Source organism: Tetrahymena thermophila (genome assembly GCF_000189635.1).
Source record: "Tetrahymena thermophila SB210 genomic scaffold scf_8254010, whole genome shotgun sequence".
NCBI classification, from domain to species: domain Eukaryota; phylum Ciliophora; class Oligohymenophorea; order Hymenostomatida; family Tetrahymenidae; genus Tetrahymena; species Tetrahymena thermophila.
The window spans coordinates 252538-267470 of NW_002476013.1; the positions used below are offsets into that span (position 1 = coordinate 252538).

A 14933-nucleotide genomic window follows, 5' to 3' on the forward strand; every position below is an offset into this window, starting at 1 on the left:
TATTTTAAAAAACAATATTTATTTTTCACTTGCAATAAAAAAGAATTTTGTAAAAAGTATTAAATGAATTTCTTACAATTAGAATAAAGTAAAATAAAATTTTCTTTGAAAAAAATAAGGCAAAATAAAATTTATTTTTTTTAAATTCATAGCCAAAAATGTAATTTTTTGTTAGGTTAATAATGAAGGCTCTTATATAAATTAAAAATATTTTTATTTGAATTAAGTTTTTATTTATTGTTTTATATTCCTATGTTATAACTCAAATAAATATTTTTGATGATTTCTTTTTTTGCTTTTTTTAAAAAATAAATGTTGATTTCCTACTTTATTATCTTTGGATTTATCTTTAATTATTGTTTTTCTTCTTAATATGATATTTCTATATTAAAAGAAAGTAGTTGATTAATTTTATATATAAATTTAATTATTCTAAACCACTTAAAAGTATTTAACTATATTTTATTTTAATTTAAATTGCTTATAAGATTTTCTAACTAATAAATAGTTATTTTCTTTATTTATTTATTAAAAAACATTTTAACAAATATATTGGTATATTTGTTTTTTTGAATAATTCATTTATTAACTTATCTATAGCTGCATCTTCTGTTTTTAAATATTTAGCTTTTTTCTTCTTCTATGCATTTTAGTTAATTTATATTATCAGAGTAGAATTTTTCAATAAAATTTTATGACTTTATCGAGTATTCGACATCCTCAAATAAATATGATAGCTCTCTCTTAATTAAATCTTCTATTTTAATATCTCCACACCTTTCAGAGATCCTTTACCTATATTCAATAAGTTATTACAAATCTTTAGTGTTTACATCAACTTCAACTATATTATATCCAAAATCATTATACTTAAACTATTCGTTTTAGATTTCAAGCAAACAAGAGTAAGTTTTTTATTATGTAATTGTTAAGGGAAATCCATCAAATGTAACAATTTACGTAACCACAGGTGAGCATTAGCCTTCTAAAGACTAACCCAATAGTTACAATCCTTATAGAGTTAATAATGATATATCAATAGAATTTCTTATTAAATCAACTTTTTTCCCTCTTAAAAATATTTAACTTAAGGTATCTGAGTCTATTCCTAACAACTCTAGATATGCTTTAGAAAAACCTGTATGAATGATTTCAGTGTTTTAAATTTAGTAGTTAATTCTAAAAACGGAATACCAATACATTTTAAATTAATTTGTCTAATGATAATTAAACAATATTTATTGGAAATTTTACAAAAAAATCTATGTTTCTGCTTCTTTTTAGCTTAAAAGAGCTTAGTTTATTTCTAATTTTTCTATTTATGCTTACACAACTTCTTTGAAATAGTACAGTTTTTGAAGTAAATCAAAAATTTACTAAAATGGTATATTCGGATTTGAAGAAAGAAATTTAATTGCTTCACTCAAATCACTAATAGGAGCTTAAGAATTTTTTTCAAAAACTATATTTACTAAACCATAGTGTTTATCTTCAACTACTTTTTCAATTTGTTGTTAATTATATCCAAAACTTAAATTATCTAAAGTCTAAAAATGTCTGAACACACCATCCCTGCTTACTTGCATTCCAATAAATAAATTAATTGTGCTGCTAGCATCAAATTAATTTTGATAAATTATTTAATTAAGAATTTATTTTTTTATCATGAGGATGTATTACTTTTTCTAATACTTTTTTTTACCTTTGTTTTTTTTTAGATCATTGCTTTCATCCTCCTTTAAATAAGAAAAAGGATTTAGACTATTCATTATTTTCAATTTCTTTTTTTTTTTTTTTTTGATTTAAATTATTATTTTGGACAAATTAATTAATTATTGATATATTTTTTTTATTTATTTCTTTTATAAAATCCAAAATTTTGTAAGACCTCGTAAAAGTAATGTATTTTCTCATTAATTCTGATGTATTTATTCAATTCAGTTATCAAAAATATGATTTAAATTTTATGTTTTATAAATATTTTTTAATTAATCAGATAATTTATTAAAAAATAAAAAATCTTAGCCTTTTTAAATGAAATTTTTCATATTTTTTGTTAATTAATAGAATATTGTAAAATGAAAGTTCCCGTCTTATGAAAGCTTCAATTTTAATTAACTTATTATTCTGAGATACTCTCTCAATATATGAATCCCCTAATAAAATAATTAACTTAAAATTTGAGAATCGATTCCCAAAAGCTCTTAGTAATTTTTAGAATAACCTGAAGTTATTCTGAATAATTTCTTTAATAATTAATTCTAAATCCTATTTCCCAAAGCATCTTATATTCATTTGTATTGTTATAATTGGAAAGTATTTTTTAAAAATCAAATAAAAAATTATCTAACTAATCATTTTTTTTCTTAAATTAATATTTAATTAATACCTTTACTTTCAATCTTATTTTATTATTTAGATAAATATTTTTTTAAGCATATTTTAACATAAATATAAGGAATGCTTGGAAATTTAGCTAAAATTTACTTTTCTTCCTCAATTGAGTGTGTTTCAAATTAAATGTTTCTTTGGAATTGAATAGAGATCAAGCCTATTGTTTTATCATTTATATTTTTCCCATCATTTTACTCAAATTATCCAAAGCAAAAATGGTTTAAAGATTGATAATACTAAAAAATTTCATCTGATGCAATATGTAGACCATTCAAAAAATTTAATGAAACTTTATATTTTAAACACTTTTTAATTTTAAGGAATTTAAAATATCTCTTTAAATTTTAGCTTTTTATAGTTTTTTTCTCTCTTTTTAAACTTTTTTTTGAGATTTTCTTTATGTTAAAAAACTTGTTTAGATTAAGAAACCTATTTTGCTTAATAATCTTGAAAAAATTTATATTTTTTAATTACTTATTAATTATCCATTTAATAAATATTTTTTTCATCAAGTTTATTTTAAAGATAAAAGTAAGTATCAAATTAAATCTAGTAAATTCTAATAAAATCTGGATATATTAATCATCAAATTGTAATTTATGAGATGTAATATTTACAATGCTTTTGAAATAAAAAATAAGATTATTTTAATACTTCTTTTACTTAATTTAAACCCCACATAAATCTTTTATATGAGTTTTTAGCTTTTAAATTTTTTAGTGAGTCAACTAAAAACATCAAACACACAATTTACAAAGTTATCTAAAAAAATAAATATTATGCAGTCTATTAAAAAAACTAAAAATTCATCATTTAGTTTTAATTTTAAGAGTAAATGTATAATAAGTAAAGCCAATTAATGTTATCTTTATATTAAGCTTTTTTATATGAACAGGATTTTTACTGCTTTTCAACTTCCTTTATTTTTTAAATATTTTCTTTGTAATACATTTTTGTATTGAATACTACTCTACACCTTAAAAATGGTAAGATAGTTCTCTACATATTAAATCATCTACCTACATTCAGAAGTTAATCTAAAGAATCATAAATAGTTTGCAGCTCTATAAAAATGCTATGGAATTTATTATTTAGCTTTAAGTTTAAGAATAAATGTTTGATAAATAAAGTCAATTACTGATATCTTTGTATTAAGCTTTTTTATATGAATGGGATTTATATTACTTTTCAATTTTTTTGATTTTTTAAACATTTTCTTTGTAATATTTTTCTATAAAATTTTAGGACTATATTGAATATTCAACATCTTCAAACTGATAAGATAGTTCTCTTCTAATAAAATCATCAATATTCAGAAATTTAGTATTTTAAAATGCTCTCTATCTGTAATCAATCAGCTATTTAAGACTATCTATATCAACATCTATCTCAGTGATATTAAACCCAAAATCAGAAAATCTACCTTCTTATATTTTTTCAGAAAAGCATGTACAAACCTTCTTTTAAGTTATTTTAATAGGAAACCCATCAAATGTAACAATAAAAGTATCTATTTCGTTATTTTTACATGTGATTGTATTATCAATTACTTCAAGACCTAGTAGAGATTGTAAATATATATCGAACCTGTTTTATATAAGGTCTATTTTTTTACCTCTTAAAAAAATTTTTGTAAATGTATCTGCATCTATACCTAACAAATTCAAATAAGCCTTTGAAAAGCCTGAATGGATGATTTCTGAATTTTAAACAACATAATTTATGCGAGTTAAGATATACCAATACATTTTATTTGGATTTTCTTATTTGTAATTTTGTAAAATCTATGCGAAGTATTAAAGAAAAGCTAGTAAATCTTCTTCTTTTTTCATTAAAACTTAATCATTTATTTCTGTTCCAATTATTTTTTCATAAACAAAATAAACAGCTTTATGAGTTTCTTCTAAAACGTTTTTTGCATACTCATATGGAATGTTAGGTATTTTTTAGATAGTAGCCAAAGCTTCATCAAAGCTAGTCTAAGATATTTTACAGTTTCTCTAATAAACTATGTTAACTATATCTAAGTCTTTATCATCTACTATTTTGAATATTTGTTGCTAAGAATAACCAAAGCAAAGATAATCTGTAGAATAGTTATATCTCATTACTCCATCTGGAGTAATTTATAGCCCTACAAACAAATGCATGCTATCATTATTATTGCTTAACAGATTATTAAATAACTCTATCCTGGCTTGATATTTTTAGGCCTGTTTGATTTAGCTTTTACAAATAAGTTTTTTATTATTTTTATCATTTTCGCTATCCTATTTATCCTAATTAAGAGCTTAAAGAAATTCTCTACTTGTATCGCTAGTCTAATTAAAACTTGATATTAATTAACTTGAATCTAATGAGTCGCACATTTTTGCAAAATTTTACTTTAATTTATTAATTAATTATTGTTGGTTATTTATTTATTTCTAAAAATTATAACAAAGAAATAGAAAAAAAAATTCAAAAATTAATGAAATGTAATATTTTTTAAAACATTGTAAATTTTGACAAATTCTGACATATGCTTGGTAAATTTGCTTTAGCAGGGTATCTAAATCCTTGCAATAATAATCAAGGTTTATTAGCGATCTAATTATTTCTAGAATTTATAAAGTTTTATTTATTACAATTTTTTTAATTATCTTTTTGTTAAAAAAAGTATTTAATAAATTTATATTTTTATTTCTTAAATACTTCTTAAAATTTAATTTGTTTTATAAATTAATTTAAAATTCATAACAAAATATTACTTTTTCATTATTCATATATTTACTAAATGAATGAATTGAAAGTAATTAAAATAATATTACATTTATTTAATAAAAACACCTCAAATAAATTTATTTAAAATTAATTCAATCAATAATATCTATGAATAATTTTATAAAAATATGATTAAAATCTACATTCATATAAACTTAGTTTATTTAAAATATTAAAAATTTTGTTTTATATGTGGAAATAATTTATTTTTTTTTGCAAAATATCCATTAAGATCATCTTATCTTTTGTTAATAAATTTTCAATTTTTTATTATTCGATAGCAACATTATTTTTCTTTTTGTATTAGATGTTGTTTTATTAATTCAAGGTCTTATACATTTTATGAGTAAAATTTATCTATAAATTATTGAGATTAAATAGAGTATTCAACATCTTCAAAAAGGTAGGAGTTCTCTCTTCTAATAAAATCATCAAATTTTTAGTTTTCAGAGGACTGTGACAGTCTTTTTCTATATTCTAAGAGATCTTAAAAACTTTAGAAATCAACTTCTATCTCAATTAGAGTTAAATTAAATTAATGCTTATGATATATTATTGGCTTTACTTTATTACACATGTTTACTTTTCTTTAGTAAATTTTCAATAGAAAACCATCAAATGTTGTGATAAAAGATTCATAGTTTTCATAGATCAACATTTTATCCCTTCCTGTTACGTTGGATAAACCTCTTAATGCTTGCATACAGATATCTTATTAATTTTTAACCAAATCTATCTTTTTGTTTCTCAGATAGATTTACTATATAGAGCTAACATCTAGACCTAATAAATCTAAATAACCTTTAGAATATCCTATTTAAGCTGTCTCATACATTTTTGATTCTAAGTTTAATCGAGCTATCGAATAAAAATACAAAGAACTAGGATTACTAATTTAATATTAAGTCAAGAAAGAAGTACACTTTTATTAAAATTCAGTGAAATTTTCATCCAATTTGCTATAAAACTGCTCATTTAACTCATCAGAGTTAGCTTATAAATTATCATTTATTAAATTAGAGTAATCATATAACAAATTTAATATTTCTTCGCGGGTTATTCCTTGAATATTGCAAATAGAATCCATAATCTTTTCCAAAGAATCAATCTAAATTAGATTTTGTTTTTTATACACAATGCTAACTACATTTAAATTGCTGTTCTCTTCTATTTTTTCAGCCTGTTGCAATAAATAATTGAAGCTAATTTATCCAATCGAAGGTATAAATCTTAATATTCCATCATTACACACATAAGTAATATTATCGAGTTTTTAGATTCTACATAGCTATAAATAATAGTTGTCTAATGGCACAACAACTAGATTTCTCTTCTTTTAATATTTTCTTTTAGGTTTTTGAGTATCATTTTTTATAGTTTTTGAATTTTAATACAATTTTTTTATCCTTTAAGAGACTCCAAAACTTTAGTTTTATTTCAAATCAATCAACTAAGTTTAAAAAAATGATTCCATCTTGTAACTAAAATTAAATAAACAAAAAAATAATTGATTTACAATTTGTTTTCTGTATTTATTTACAAATCCATAAAATAAATATATAATTATTTATTTTGTTGTTTCTATAAATTCAATTTCGCTTACAGTTTTTATATTAAACAAAAATTTATACAAAAATTATTTTTAGAATCTATTAGAATAAATAAATGTACAATTAAATATTTTGATGTAATTGAATAAAATTGTTTGCAATTCAAAAACATATTTAAACTCTAAAAACTCAATTTGACTTGCAGATTTTATGAAAATAAAATTGAGAAAAAAATGATTTTTAGCTTTAAAAACTTTTTGATAAAAATATAATGAACTATTTAAAAATAATAAAATAAAACTATTTGCAACCTAAAGAAAAATTTAAAGTGACTAAATAATGATAATTAAGATTTATTTAAATTATCTCAAGCAAGTGTTAGAATTTTAATAAAAAAGTATAAAATAAATAAATTAATAAGTAAAAATTTGAATAATCAATTTTAAGTAATTAGCATTTAACTTCAAAAATGTTTAATTAATTATCTTTTCAAATATTTTTTTTATTGTAAGTATTTTTATCTATGTATTTGAATTTACAGCGAAGATGATTTAATTCATCCATTTATAAGAGTTTTTTTAATGATTGAACATTTTCATTATAAAATTTATCTACAAAAGCTTGAGAGTGAACAGAATACTCCACATCCTCAAATTTATATGAAAGCTCTTTTCTGAGGAAATCATCTATGCTCAGTTTTTCATTATTTTCATAAATTCTTTACCTATACATAATTAAATTTTCAAGATCTTTTAAATCTAAATCTATCTCTGTTATTGCTAAAAAAAATTATTAATCAATTCCATAAGTTTATTAGTGCTTAAATAATTCACTAAAAATATTCTTTTTTTAATAAATTTTTATTGGAAACCCATCAAACGTCACGATTTCGGACTCAGAATAGTCATCTTATTTATTACCACAGCTGGTTATTTTCTAAATCGCTTTTAAAGATTAATTTGTTATGTCCTAAACGTTTTATATAAGATCTATTCTTTATTTACGCAAAGCTATATGACTTAAATTATCATAGCTCAAACCTAAAAAATCCAAATATTCTTGGGAGTAACCCACTTCGATTGTTTCAATTTCTTTTGATTATAAGCTCAACCTTCCTAATGAATATGAATACATTTTACTTACACTCTGCTATTAAGTATACTGCTTCATAAAATTATAGCATACATTCTTAAACTATAAAAACTCATACTCTCTTAAATTTTAAATATATTCGTCTGTATTCTATATAACATTTTTAAAAAAATATGCTAAATTGTAGTACTTTTATATTAGTTTTTCAGCAGAAGCATACTAGATAGTAGGAATTTTTTTAATTATTTATAAGGCTTAATCCATTTAAAAATATTATTATAAACCTTTCTTTTCAAATGAAATTTATACTACTCCTAAACTTTTTAGTTATTTAACATCAGCAATATGATTTTGCTAAAATCCAAAGCTTAGCCAATTTTGAGAATGGAAGAATCTCAGTGCTCCATCGTTTGTAAGTATTAATTCAGAAGGAAAATTAATATATGTATCTTAAATTAAAGGCTGAGCTGTGATTCCTACTATTTATATCTACTTAAAAGATTTACTATTTTCTTCTTTTTGTTATTTCTTAAAACTTGTCAATTTTTAACCAAATAACTATATTTCTTGGATTGAAGATGAAGTATTATATGTTATATAATCTTAGCTTTCTGCAATCATAAAATTATTTGAAAATATTATTGAATCAGAACTTCAGAGCTCAATTTATTCAAATTTTTTGTTATTATTGAAATTTTCTTTCTAGTTTAATTTATTGATAATAAATAATGTGCTCTTTTTACTTTATTCTATAACAAATTAAATTAATATAATGTAAGATTTTCATAGATCAAATGTTCTAGAATTAAATCAACAGATTTAATCATATTTTTTTCTAAAAGAAATTAAATCGACACAAAAAAAAGGTTTTATTTAGTATTTATTTATATATATATGTATAGCACCCTAGGGTACTGTCTTTTTCAAGGCTACATACAAATAGAATACATATGCAGTGTAACAAATATTTTCAATGATTTTTTTTTCTTTTTTTAAATATGTTGATTTCCTACAATACTATATTTGGATTTATTTTTATTTATTATTTTTCTTCCTTAATATAAAATTTCTATTTTAATAAAAAGTAGGTTATTATTTATATATTCTAAAGCATTTAAAAGTATTCAATTATTTTTTATTCTATATTTAATAATATATACTAACTAGATAAATCATTATTTAATAAAAAACATTTTAACAAATACATTGGAACATTTTTTGAATAATTCTAAATGATAATTAAGATTTATTTAATTCTTTCAAGAAAGTGTTTCAATTTTATATAAAAAGTACAAAAAAATTAATTAATAAGTAAAATTTGAATAATCAGTTTTAATAAATTAACATTTAATTTATAAAATTTTAAATAAAGTATCTTTTCAAATATTTGTTTTATTGTTGGTGTTTTTATCTATGTATCTGAATTTACAGCGAAGATGGTTTAATTCATCCATTTATTAGAGTCTTTTTAATGATTCTACATTTTCGTTATAATATTTATCAACAAAAGTTTGAGAGTGAACAGAATACTCCACATCCTCAAATTTATATGAAAGCTCTTTTCTTAGGAAATCATCTATGCTCAATTTTTAATTATTTTCATAAATTCTTTGCCTATAGAAAATTAAATTTTGAAGATCTTTCAAATTAAAATCTATCTCTGTTATTGCTAGAAAGAATTCTTAATCGACTCCATATGTTTATTAGTGCTTAAATAATTCACAAAAAGTGCATTTTTTTTGATAAATTTTTATTGGAAATCCATCAAATGTCACGATTTCGGACTCATAATATTCATATTATTCATCATCACACTAACTTATTTTCTAAATCCCTTATAAAGATTAATTTGTTATGTCCTAAACGTTTTATACAAGATCTATTCTTTATTTACGCATAGCTATATGACTTAAATTATCATAGCTCATACCCAAAAAATCCAAATATTCTTGGGAGTAACCCATTTCGATTGTTTCAATTTCCTTTGATTGTAAGCTCAACCTTCCTAATGAGTATGAATACATTTTACTTACACTCTGCTATTAGGTATACTGCTTCATAAAATTATAGCATACATTCTTAAACTATAAAAACTCATACTCTCTTAAATTTTAAATATATTCATCTGTATTCTTTATAACATTTTTTAAAAAATATGCTAAATTGTAGAAGTTTTATATTGGTTTTTCAGCAACAGCGTACTAGATCTAAGGAATTTTTTAAATTATTTATAAGGCTTATTCCATTATGAAATATTATTATAAACCATTATTTTCAAATAAAATTTAAACTACTCCTAAATTTTTTAATTCCTTAACCTTAGCAATTTTCTTTTGCTAAAATCCGATGCTTAGCCAGTTTTGAGAAAGAAAGAATCTGAGTGCTCCATCGTTTGTAAGTATAAATTCAGAAGAAAAATTAATATAAGTATCTTAAATTAAAGGTTGAGTTGTAATTCCTACTATTTATATTTACTTAAAAGATTTACTATTTTCTTCTTTTTATTATTTCTTAAAACTATTCTCTTTTTAATGGTTAATATTCTAAATTTAATCCCCAAATTACTATGTTTCTTGGATTGAAGATGAACTATTGTGTGTTGTAAAATCTTAATTTTCTGTAATCATGAAATTATTTTGAAAATATTATTCAATCATTCAAACAAAATTTCAGAACTCAATTTATTCAAGTAAATTTTTTTTTTATTAAGTTTTAGTTATATTTAATTTAAATCTTCTTTCTACTTTAATTCCTAGATAATAAATAATGTGCTCTTTTTACTTTAATATCTAAGAAATTAGTTTAGAGAGATTAGGAATATAATTGAAACTCATTTTAATGTAATGTAAGATTTTCAAATATCGAACATTCTAGAATTAAATTAATAGATTTCATCATAATTATTTCTAAAAGAAATTTAATCGAGTTTAGAAAAAAGGTATTATATTGTATTTTTTATAAATATTCTATTCTTTATCTGAATTAATCAAATTTATGATTTAAAAAAATTTAATAGTTTCAGCAGTAAAGAATGGTCTCTTTCTTTTTTTAATATTGAATTATACATACTTAAATCTGGCTGGTTAAAATAAATTTTTTGTATTTTTTATTATAAAATAATTTTAATAATTAATAAATAAAGCAATAATAACAAGTTTATTCTCATTAATGAGAGTTTAAAATAGAAATTATTATATTTACTTTTAAACCTCTTAATTATATAGTCAACAAAATATTAATAAAATTTATTATTTTATCAAATATTTCATATTTCCATAATTATGTGTTTATTTTAGACCAAAACAATAATTGGCTAGGAATTATGGTGTTTTTTAAATCAAAAAGTAAGAGTTTTTATTAAATTAAAAAAGTTTATGTAAGTTAATATATTATTTGTTATTAGAAAATAAAAAATATTTTGAATGATTTTAAAAAAAAGTGTCAATTAATATTACAAAAATAAAGATATAAGATATTCTTTCATATTAGAAATTCTGATAGATAACAAAATTTTAATACTTTATCAAAATCATTTAAAAAAAATAGATCAAAATTAAATAATTATAATAATTAATCCAATCATAAAATTAATAAAAAATGAAAAATAAAATTGAATTTTATAGTGCATAAGAAGTAAATATATTTTTTAAAAACTTTAATTAATCTTTTGCTAAATAGATAAATTAGAGCGACTTCTAAAATCTGATTGATATTTCAGTGTACATTCTGAATAGTAAAGGTATATCGTCACTTATTAATAGCTTAAAACTGTGTTCTAAATTGATGATTTTAGAATTAAGCTTAAAGTATATTCAATTAATTTATCTTGATTATTGTTTCTAATTTTTAAAATAGTTTTTTTAGAAATAGTTTAAAAAATTTATTCAAAATAATTTAAAGTCAATAGTTTTTATAAAAAAATGACAATAACAAAATTAACTTTTCTGATTCTATTTTTAAATTAAACTAGCAATTGCATTATTGAAGAAAAGTAGTCAGAAAAATTAGGATTAGCTTTAACAAAAATGGAAAATCTTAAGTTTCTTACTTTATTATTTTGGTATAAACAAACTTAAAACATGCAAATGTTTATTCAGTTAAAAAATTTTTTTTTTTTTAGTTTTAGCGAATTTAATGATTTCTCCTTTATTGCCTTAGCAAAAGAACTTTTACATAAGAAGAATTTAAATTCTCTTAAGTTATAATTGAGGTAAGAAAAATATTATTGTTGTTGTCTTAAATTAGATTTGGTCATTCTTAAATTAATCAATATTTATAGATATTTATTTATTCCATTAAAAATATTTATAAAATTTTAACATTTATTTTTGTAATTTTGAAATAGTAACACTTTAATAACAAACTAAAGTATGTCTTATCTTAGATTAAACTTGCACTAATTTAGCGATTTAAAAGACTTAGAATTAAATATAAGGTGAATATTTTTTGTACAAAAGGTTGATAATTTAAATATTTCATAAAAAATTAGTAAAACTTAAGTAAAAGAATTAGATTTTTCTGGTTTAATAGAAGGAATTATAAATTTAAGTTTAGAATCATTTAGTCTTAATACAGAGTAAATTTTAAAAATATAATAAATAGCTAATTTTTTTATCATAGATCAACATCAATGATAGCTGAAATTGAAAATAAAATGGATTAGGGTATAAGTTATCCTGTTTTTACATCTTTAGTCAAACTAAAATTTGAATTTGAGTAATTTATTTTTTTAAGTCTAAAAAAAAATTAACATTTAATTTTAGATAAACAAAATTAGCTAAAGAGACATTTGAAAGCATTTGCAATTTTATTAGATTAGCTAAAAATTTAAAAGATTTGTATTTAAATTTAATGTAATTTTATTTTTTTATAATTTAATGAATAATAAATAATATTAGATTTTTAAGTAATAATTAGATCGATAGTCTACATTTGTTTTGCTTAACTGAGTCAGTAGATCAAAAATAAGATTTACATTCATTAAGTCTTTTGTTGAAGTAACATTTTTATTTTAAATAGAAATACCTTGTTATATTTTTTAAATTTATTTATACAGAAATATTATCAATTATTTATTTACAAATTTAACAATATTTTTAAGCAAAAATAAACTAAAGGGGCAAGACTTTTTCAGATTATTCATAGAATTAGGAAAGTGTTAGTGCTTAAAAAATTTTAATATTTCATTACTGTAAATATACATCAAGTAAGTTAAAAATTAAATATCAAATTTGCTTAAAAAAGTGAGAATCAAATAAGTGTTTAAGAAGAGATGCAAATAGTAGAAAATCTTAGAAATAGCTTAAATTTAAATATGTTGATTCTAAATATAAGGTAAATTTTCAGTAAATACTTATTTAATTATAATAAAATTTATATAGAGAATATTCTATTGATAATGAAGATCACATTTAGAATAGTTTGCTAAGAAATCATTTGCGAAAAATAAGAAATTTAGTCAAATTTAATTGTAATATTTTTAGTAAAATATAAATTAATAAATATTTTTTATAAAGATAACTTTTATTGAGCTTCTTAGGTCGATTCATAATTTATAAACAATTTATTTTTAATTAGTTATCGTATGTTTTATATTATTTAAATTCCTTGTATTTATTTCACCTATGTTTATTTGACAACGAAATTTATTATAAATAATATTGTTTTTATTTTAAAATAGTTAGTTGTTTTTAGTCAATTAGTTACATATTTATAGCAGCATTACATTTTACGTTTCTCAAGTTATTCAGTATTTTCTTTATAATATTTTTCGATAAATGCTTGAGAGTGAATTGAATATTCTACATCTTCGAAAAGGTAAGAAAGCTCTTTTCTTATAAAATCATCATACGATAATATAGAATTTTTCCCTAGTCTTTATCTATAATTTATGAGTTATTACAAATGATATAAATCCACGTCTATCTCTGTTATTACAAAATAATAATCATGCTCTCCTTCAATTATTTAGCTATTCATGAGCATTTATCCGTAGTTTCTTTTCTTTAAAACTATCTTTAATGGAAATCCATCGAAAGTAGTAATATCGCATATGTGGCATTCTTATTTAGTACCTAATCCTGACATAGAAGCCAAACATTGATTTGTAATATCATTTTTTTAATGTATTAAATCTATTTATTTTCCTCTAAGAATTATTTGTGAAAGTGTCTCTGGATTTATTCCTAATAAATCTAAGTAAGATTTTGAATATCCATAATTAGAAATATCTATATCTTTATGTTTCTAACTTAGTCTCAAAATCTAGTAAGTAAACATCATATTTTAATTTTATTTATGAAATTCATCTAAAAAGCTCATGCACATTGATTAAAATTTTTAAAATTCATCATCTTTAAAATTTAAAAAGGCTTCAGTATATTTCTATTTCTAAAATACCTTTTATAGTGCATTCATAACCGTTCCAAACCTAGTCAATACTTATTCTGCAAATTATTACTAAATATTTGGAAATTTTTGTATGTATTAAATAGCCTGCTCATATTAAGTCACATTTTGTATATTTCTTCTAAATTAGTCAATATTTATAAATCCAGAGCTAGAAGAATAATTTTAAACTTGAGATGTTTCGTATTGATTAAAGCCAAAATAAACAGGTAAAATAGATGGAAAGTATCTAATAATCCCATCTTGGGTTAGGTAAACTCCAGTAAAAAGATCAATTTAAAATTCCTATGGATATAAAAACGGTCTAATAACAAAATTAGTCATTTTATTTTAAACTTTGCAATTAGATACACGCACTTCATTTACTTATTAATCACTGTAAGAATTATCTTTATTTTAAGCGCTATTTCTATCACAATTAGAATAGCTTTATGAGTCAAATATGTTTTCAATATCATATAATAGAAATGATTCATCCATTTCACCATTACTTTAGTTTCCATTTTAGTTTTAAGGGTTATTGACTTCCATATTTTATATAAATTTTTTAGATAAATTATGTTGAGAAGTTATTATTATTTTTTAATTATTTATTAAAAAAATTGTAGCAATTTAGAATTTGTACCAAAAAGTAGCAATTATATTTGTAAGTTATTATCACCACTCATCTTTTTGTATCAGATTTTAAAAGATTTTACACATATTTTTAAAGAAGTTAAAGAAATT

At 20.6% G+C, this 14933-nt stretch overlaps 7 protein-coding genes across 7 annotated transcripts; 2 read left to right on the forward strand and 5 right to left on the reverse strand. All coding sequences in view use genetic code 6, as the record gives it.

Annotated features, from left to right (window-relative positions):
* Nucleotides 1-578: 578 nt before the first annotated feature.
* On the reverse strand, nucleotides 579-1769 carry TTHERM_00327160 (hypothetical protein; the record flags this gene model as incomplete). Its single annotated transcript, XM_001026479.1, has 1 exon — nucleotides 579-1769. One exon carries the CDS (start codon nucleotides 1767-1769, stop codon nucleotides 579-581), a length of 1191 nt encoding a protein of 396 aa, XP_001026479.1.
* A 1755-nt stretch (nucleotides 1770-3524) lies between these two features.
* On the reverse strand, nucleotides 3525-4763 carry TTHERM_00327170 (hypothetical protein; the record flags this gene model as incomplete). The annotated part of the gene is made up of 1 exon (XM_001026480.1): nucleotides 3525-4763. One exon carries the CDS (start codon nucleotides 4761-4763, stop codon nucleotides 3525-3527), a length of 1239 nt encoding a protein of 412 aa, XP_001026480.1.
* A 653-nt stretch (nucleotides 4764-5416) lies between these two features.
* On the reverse strand, nucleotides 5417-6631 carry TTHERM_00327180 (hypothetical protein; the record flags this gene model as incomplete). Its single annotated transcript, XM_001026481.1, has 1 exon — nucleotides 5417-6631. The coding sequence occupies one exon, from the start codon at nucleotides 6629-6631 to the stop codon at nucleotides 5417-5419; it is 1215 nt and encodes a 404-aa protein (XP_001026481.1).
* A 565-nt stretch (nucleotides 6632-7196) lies between these two features.
* On the reverse strand, nucleotides 7197-8420 carry TTHERM_00327190 (hypothetical protein; the record flags this gene model as incomplete). Its single annotated transcript, XM_001026482.2, has 1 exon — nucleotides 7197-8420. The coding sequence occupies one exon, from the start codon at nucleotides 8418-8420 to the stop codon at nucleotides 7197-7199; it is 1224 nt and encodes a 407-aa protein (XP_001026482.2).
* An 850-nt stretch (nucleotides 8421-9270) lies between these two features.
* On the forward strand, nucleotides 9271-10050 carry TTHERM_000327209 (hypothetical protein; the record flags this gene model as incomplete). Its single annotated transcript, XM_012800683.1, has 1 exon — nucleotides 9271-10050. One exon carries the CDS (start codon nucleotides 9271-9273, stop codon nucleotides 10048-10050), a length of 780 nt encoding a protein of 259 aa, XP_012656137.1.
* Nucleotides 10051-11221: 1171 nt separating this feature from the next.
* On the forward strand, nucleotides 11222-13329 carry TTHERM_00327210 (hypothetical protein; the record flags this gene model as incomplete). Its single annotated transcript, XM_001026484.2, has 14 exons — nucleotides 11222-11239; nucleotides 11346-11432; nucleotides 11478-11605; nucleotides 11770-11859; nucleotides 11920-12009; nucleotides 12145-12234; nucleotides 12289-12375; nucleotides 12420-12515; nucleotides 12563-12652; nucleotides 12707-12796; nucleotides 12901-12990; nucleotides 13044-13133; nucleotides 13181-13269; nucleotides 13316-13329. The coding sequence occupies 14 exons, from the start codon at nucleotides 11222-11224 to the stop codon at nucleotides 13327-13329; spliced, it is 1149 nt and encodes a 382-aa protein (XP_001026484.2).
* A 164-nt stretch (nucleotides 13330-13493) lies between these two features.
* TTHERM_00327220 (hypothetical protein) lies at nucleotides 13494-14828 on the reverse strand (the record flags this gene model as incomplete). Its single annotated transcript, XM_001026485.2, has 1 exon — nucleotides 13494-14828. The coding sequence occupies exon 1, from the start codon at nucleotides 14736-14738 to the stop codon at nucleotides 13494-13496; it is 1245 nt and encodes a 414-aa protein (XP_001026485.2). The 5' UTR covers nucleotides 14739-14828.
* Nucleotides 14829-14933: the final 105 nt, after the last annotated feature.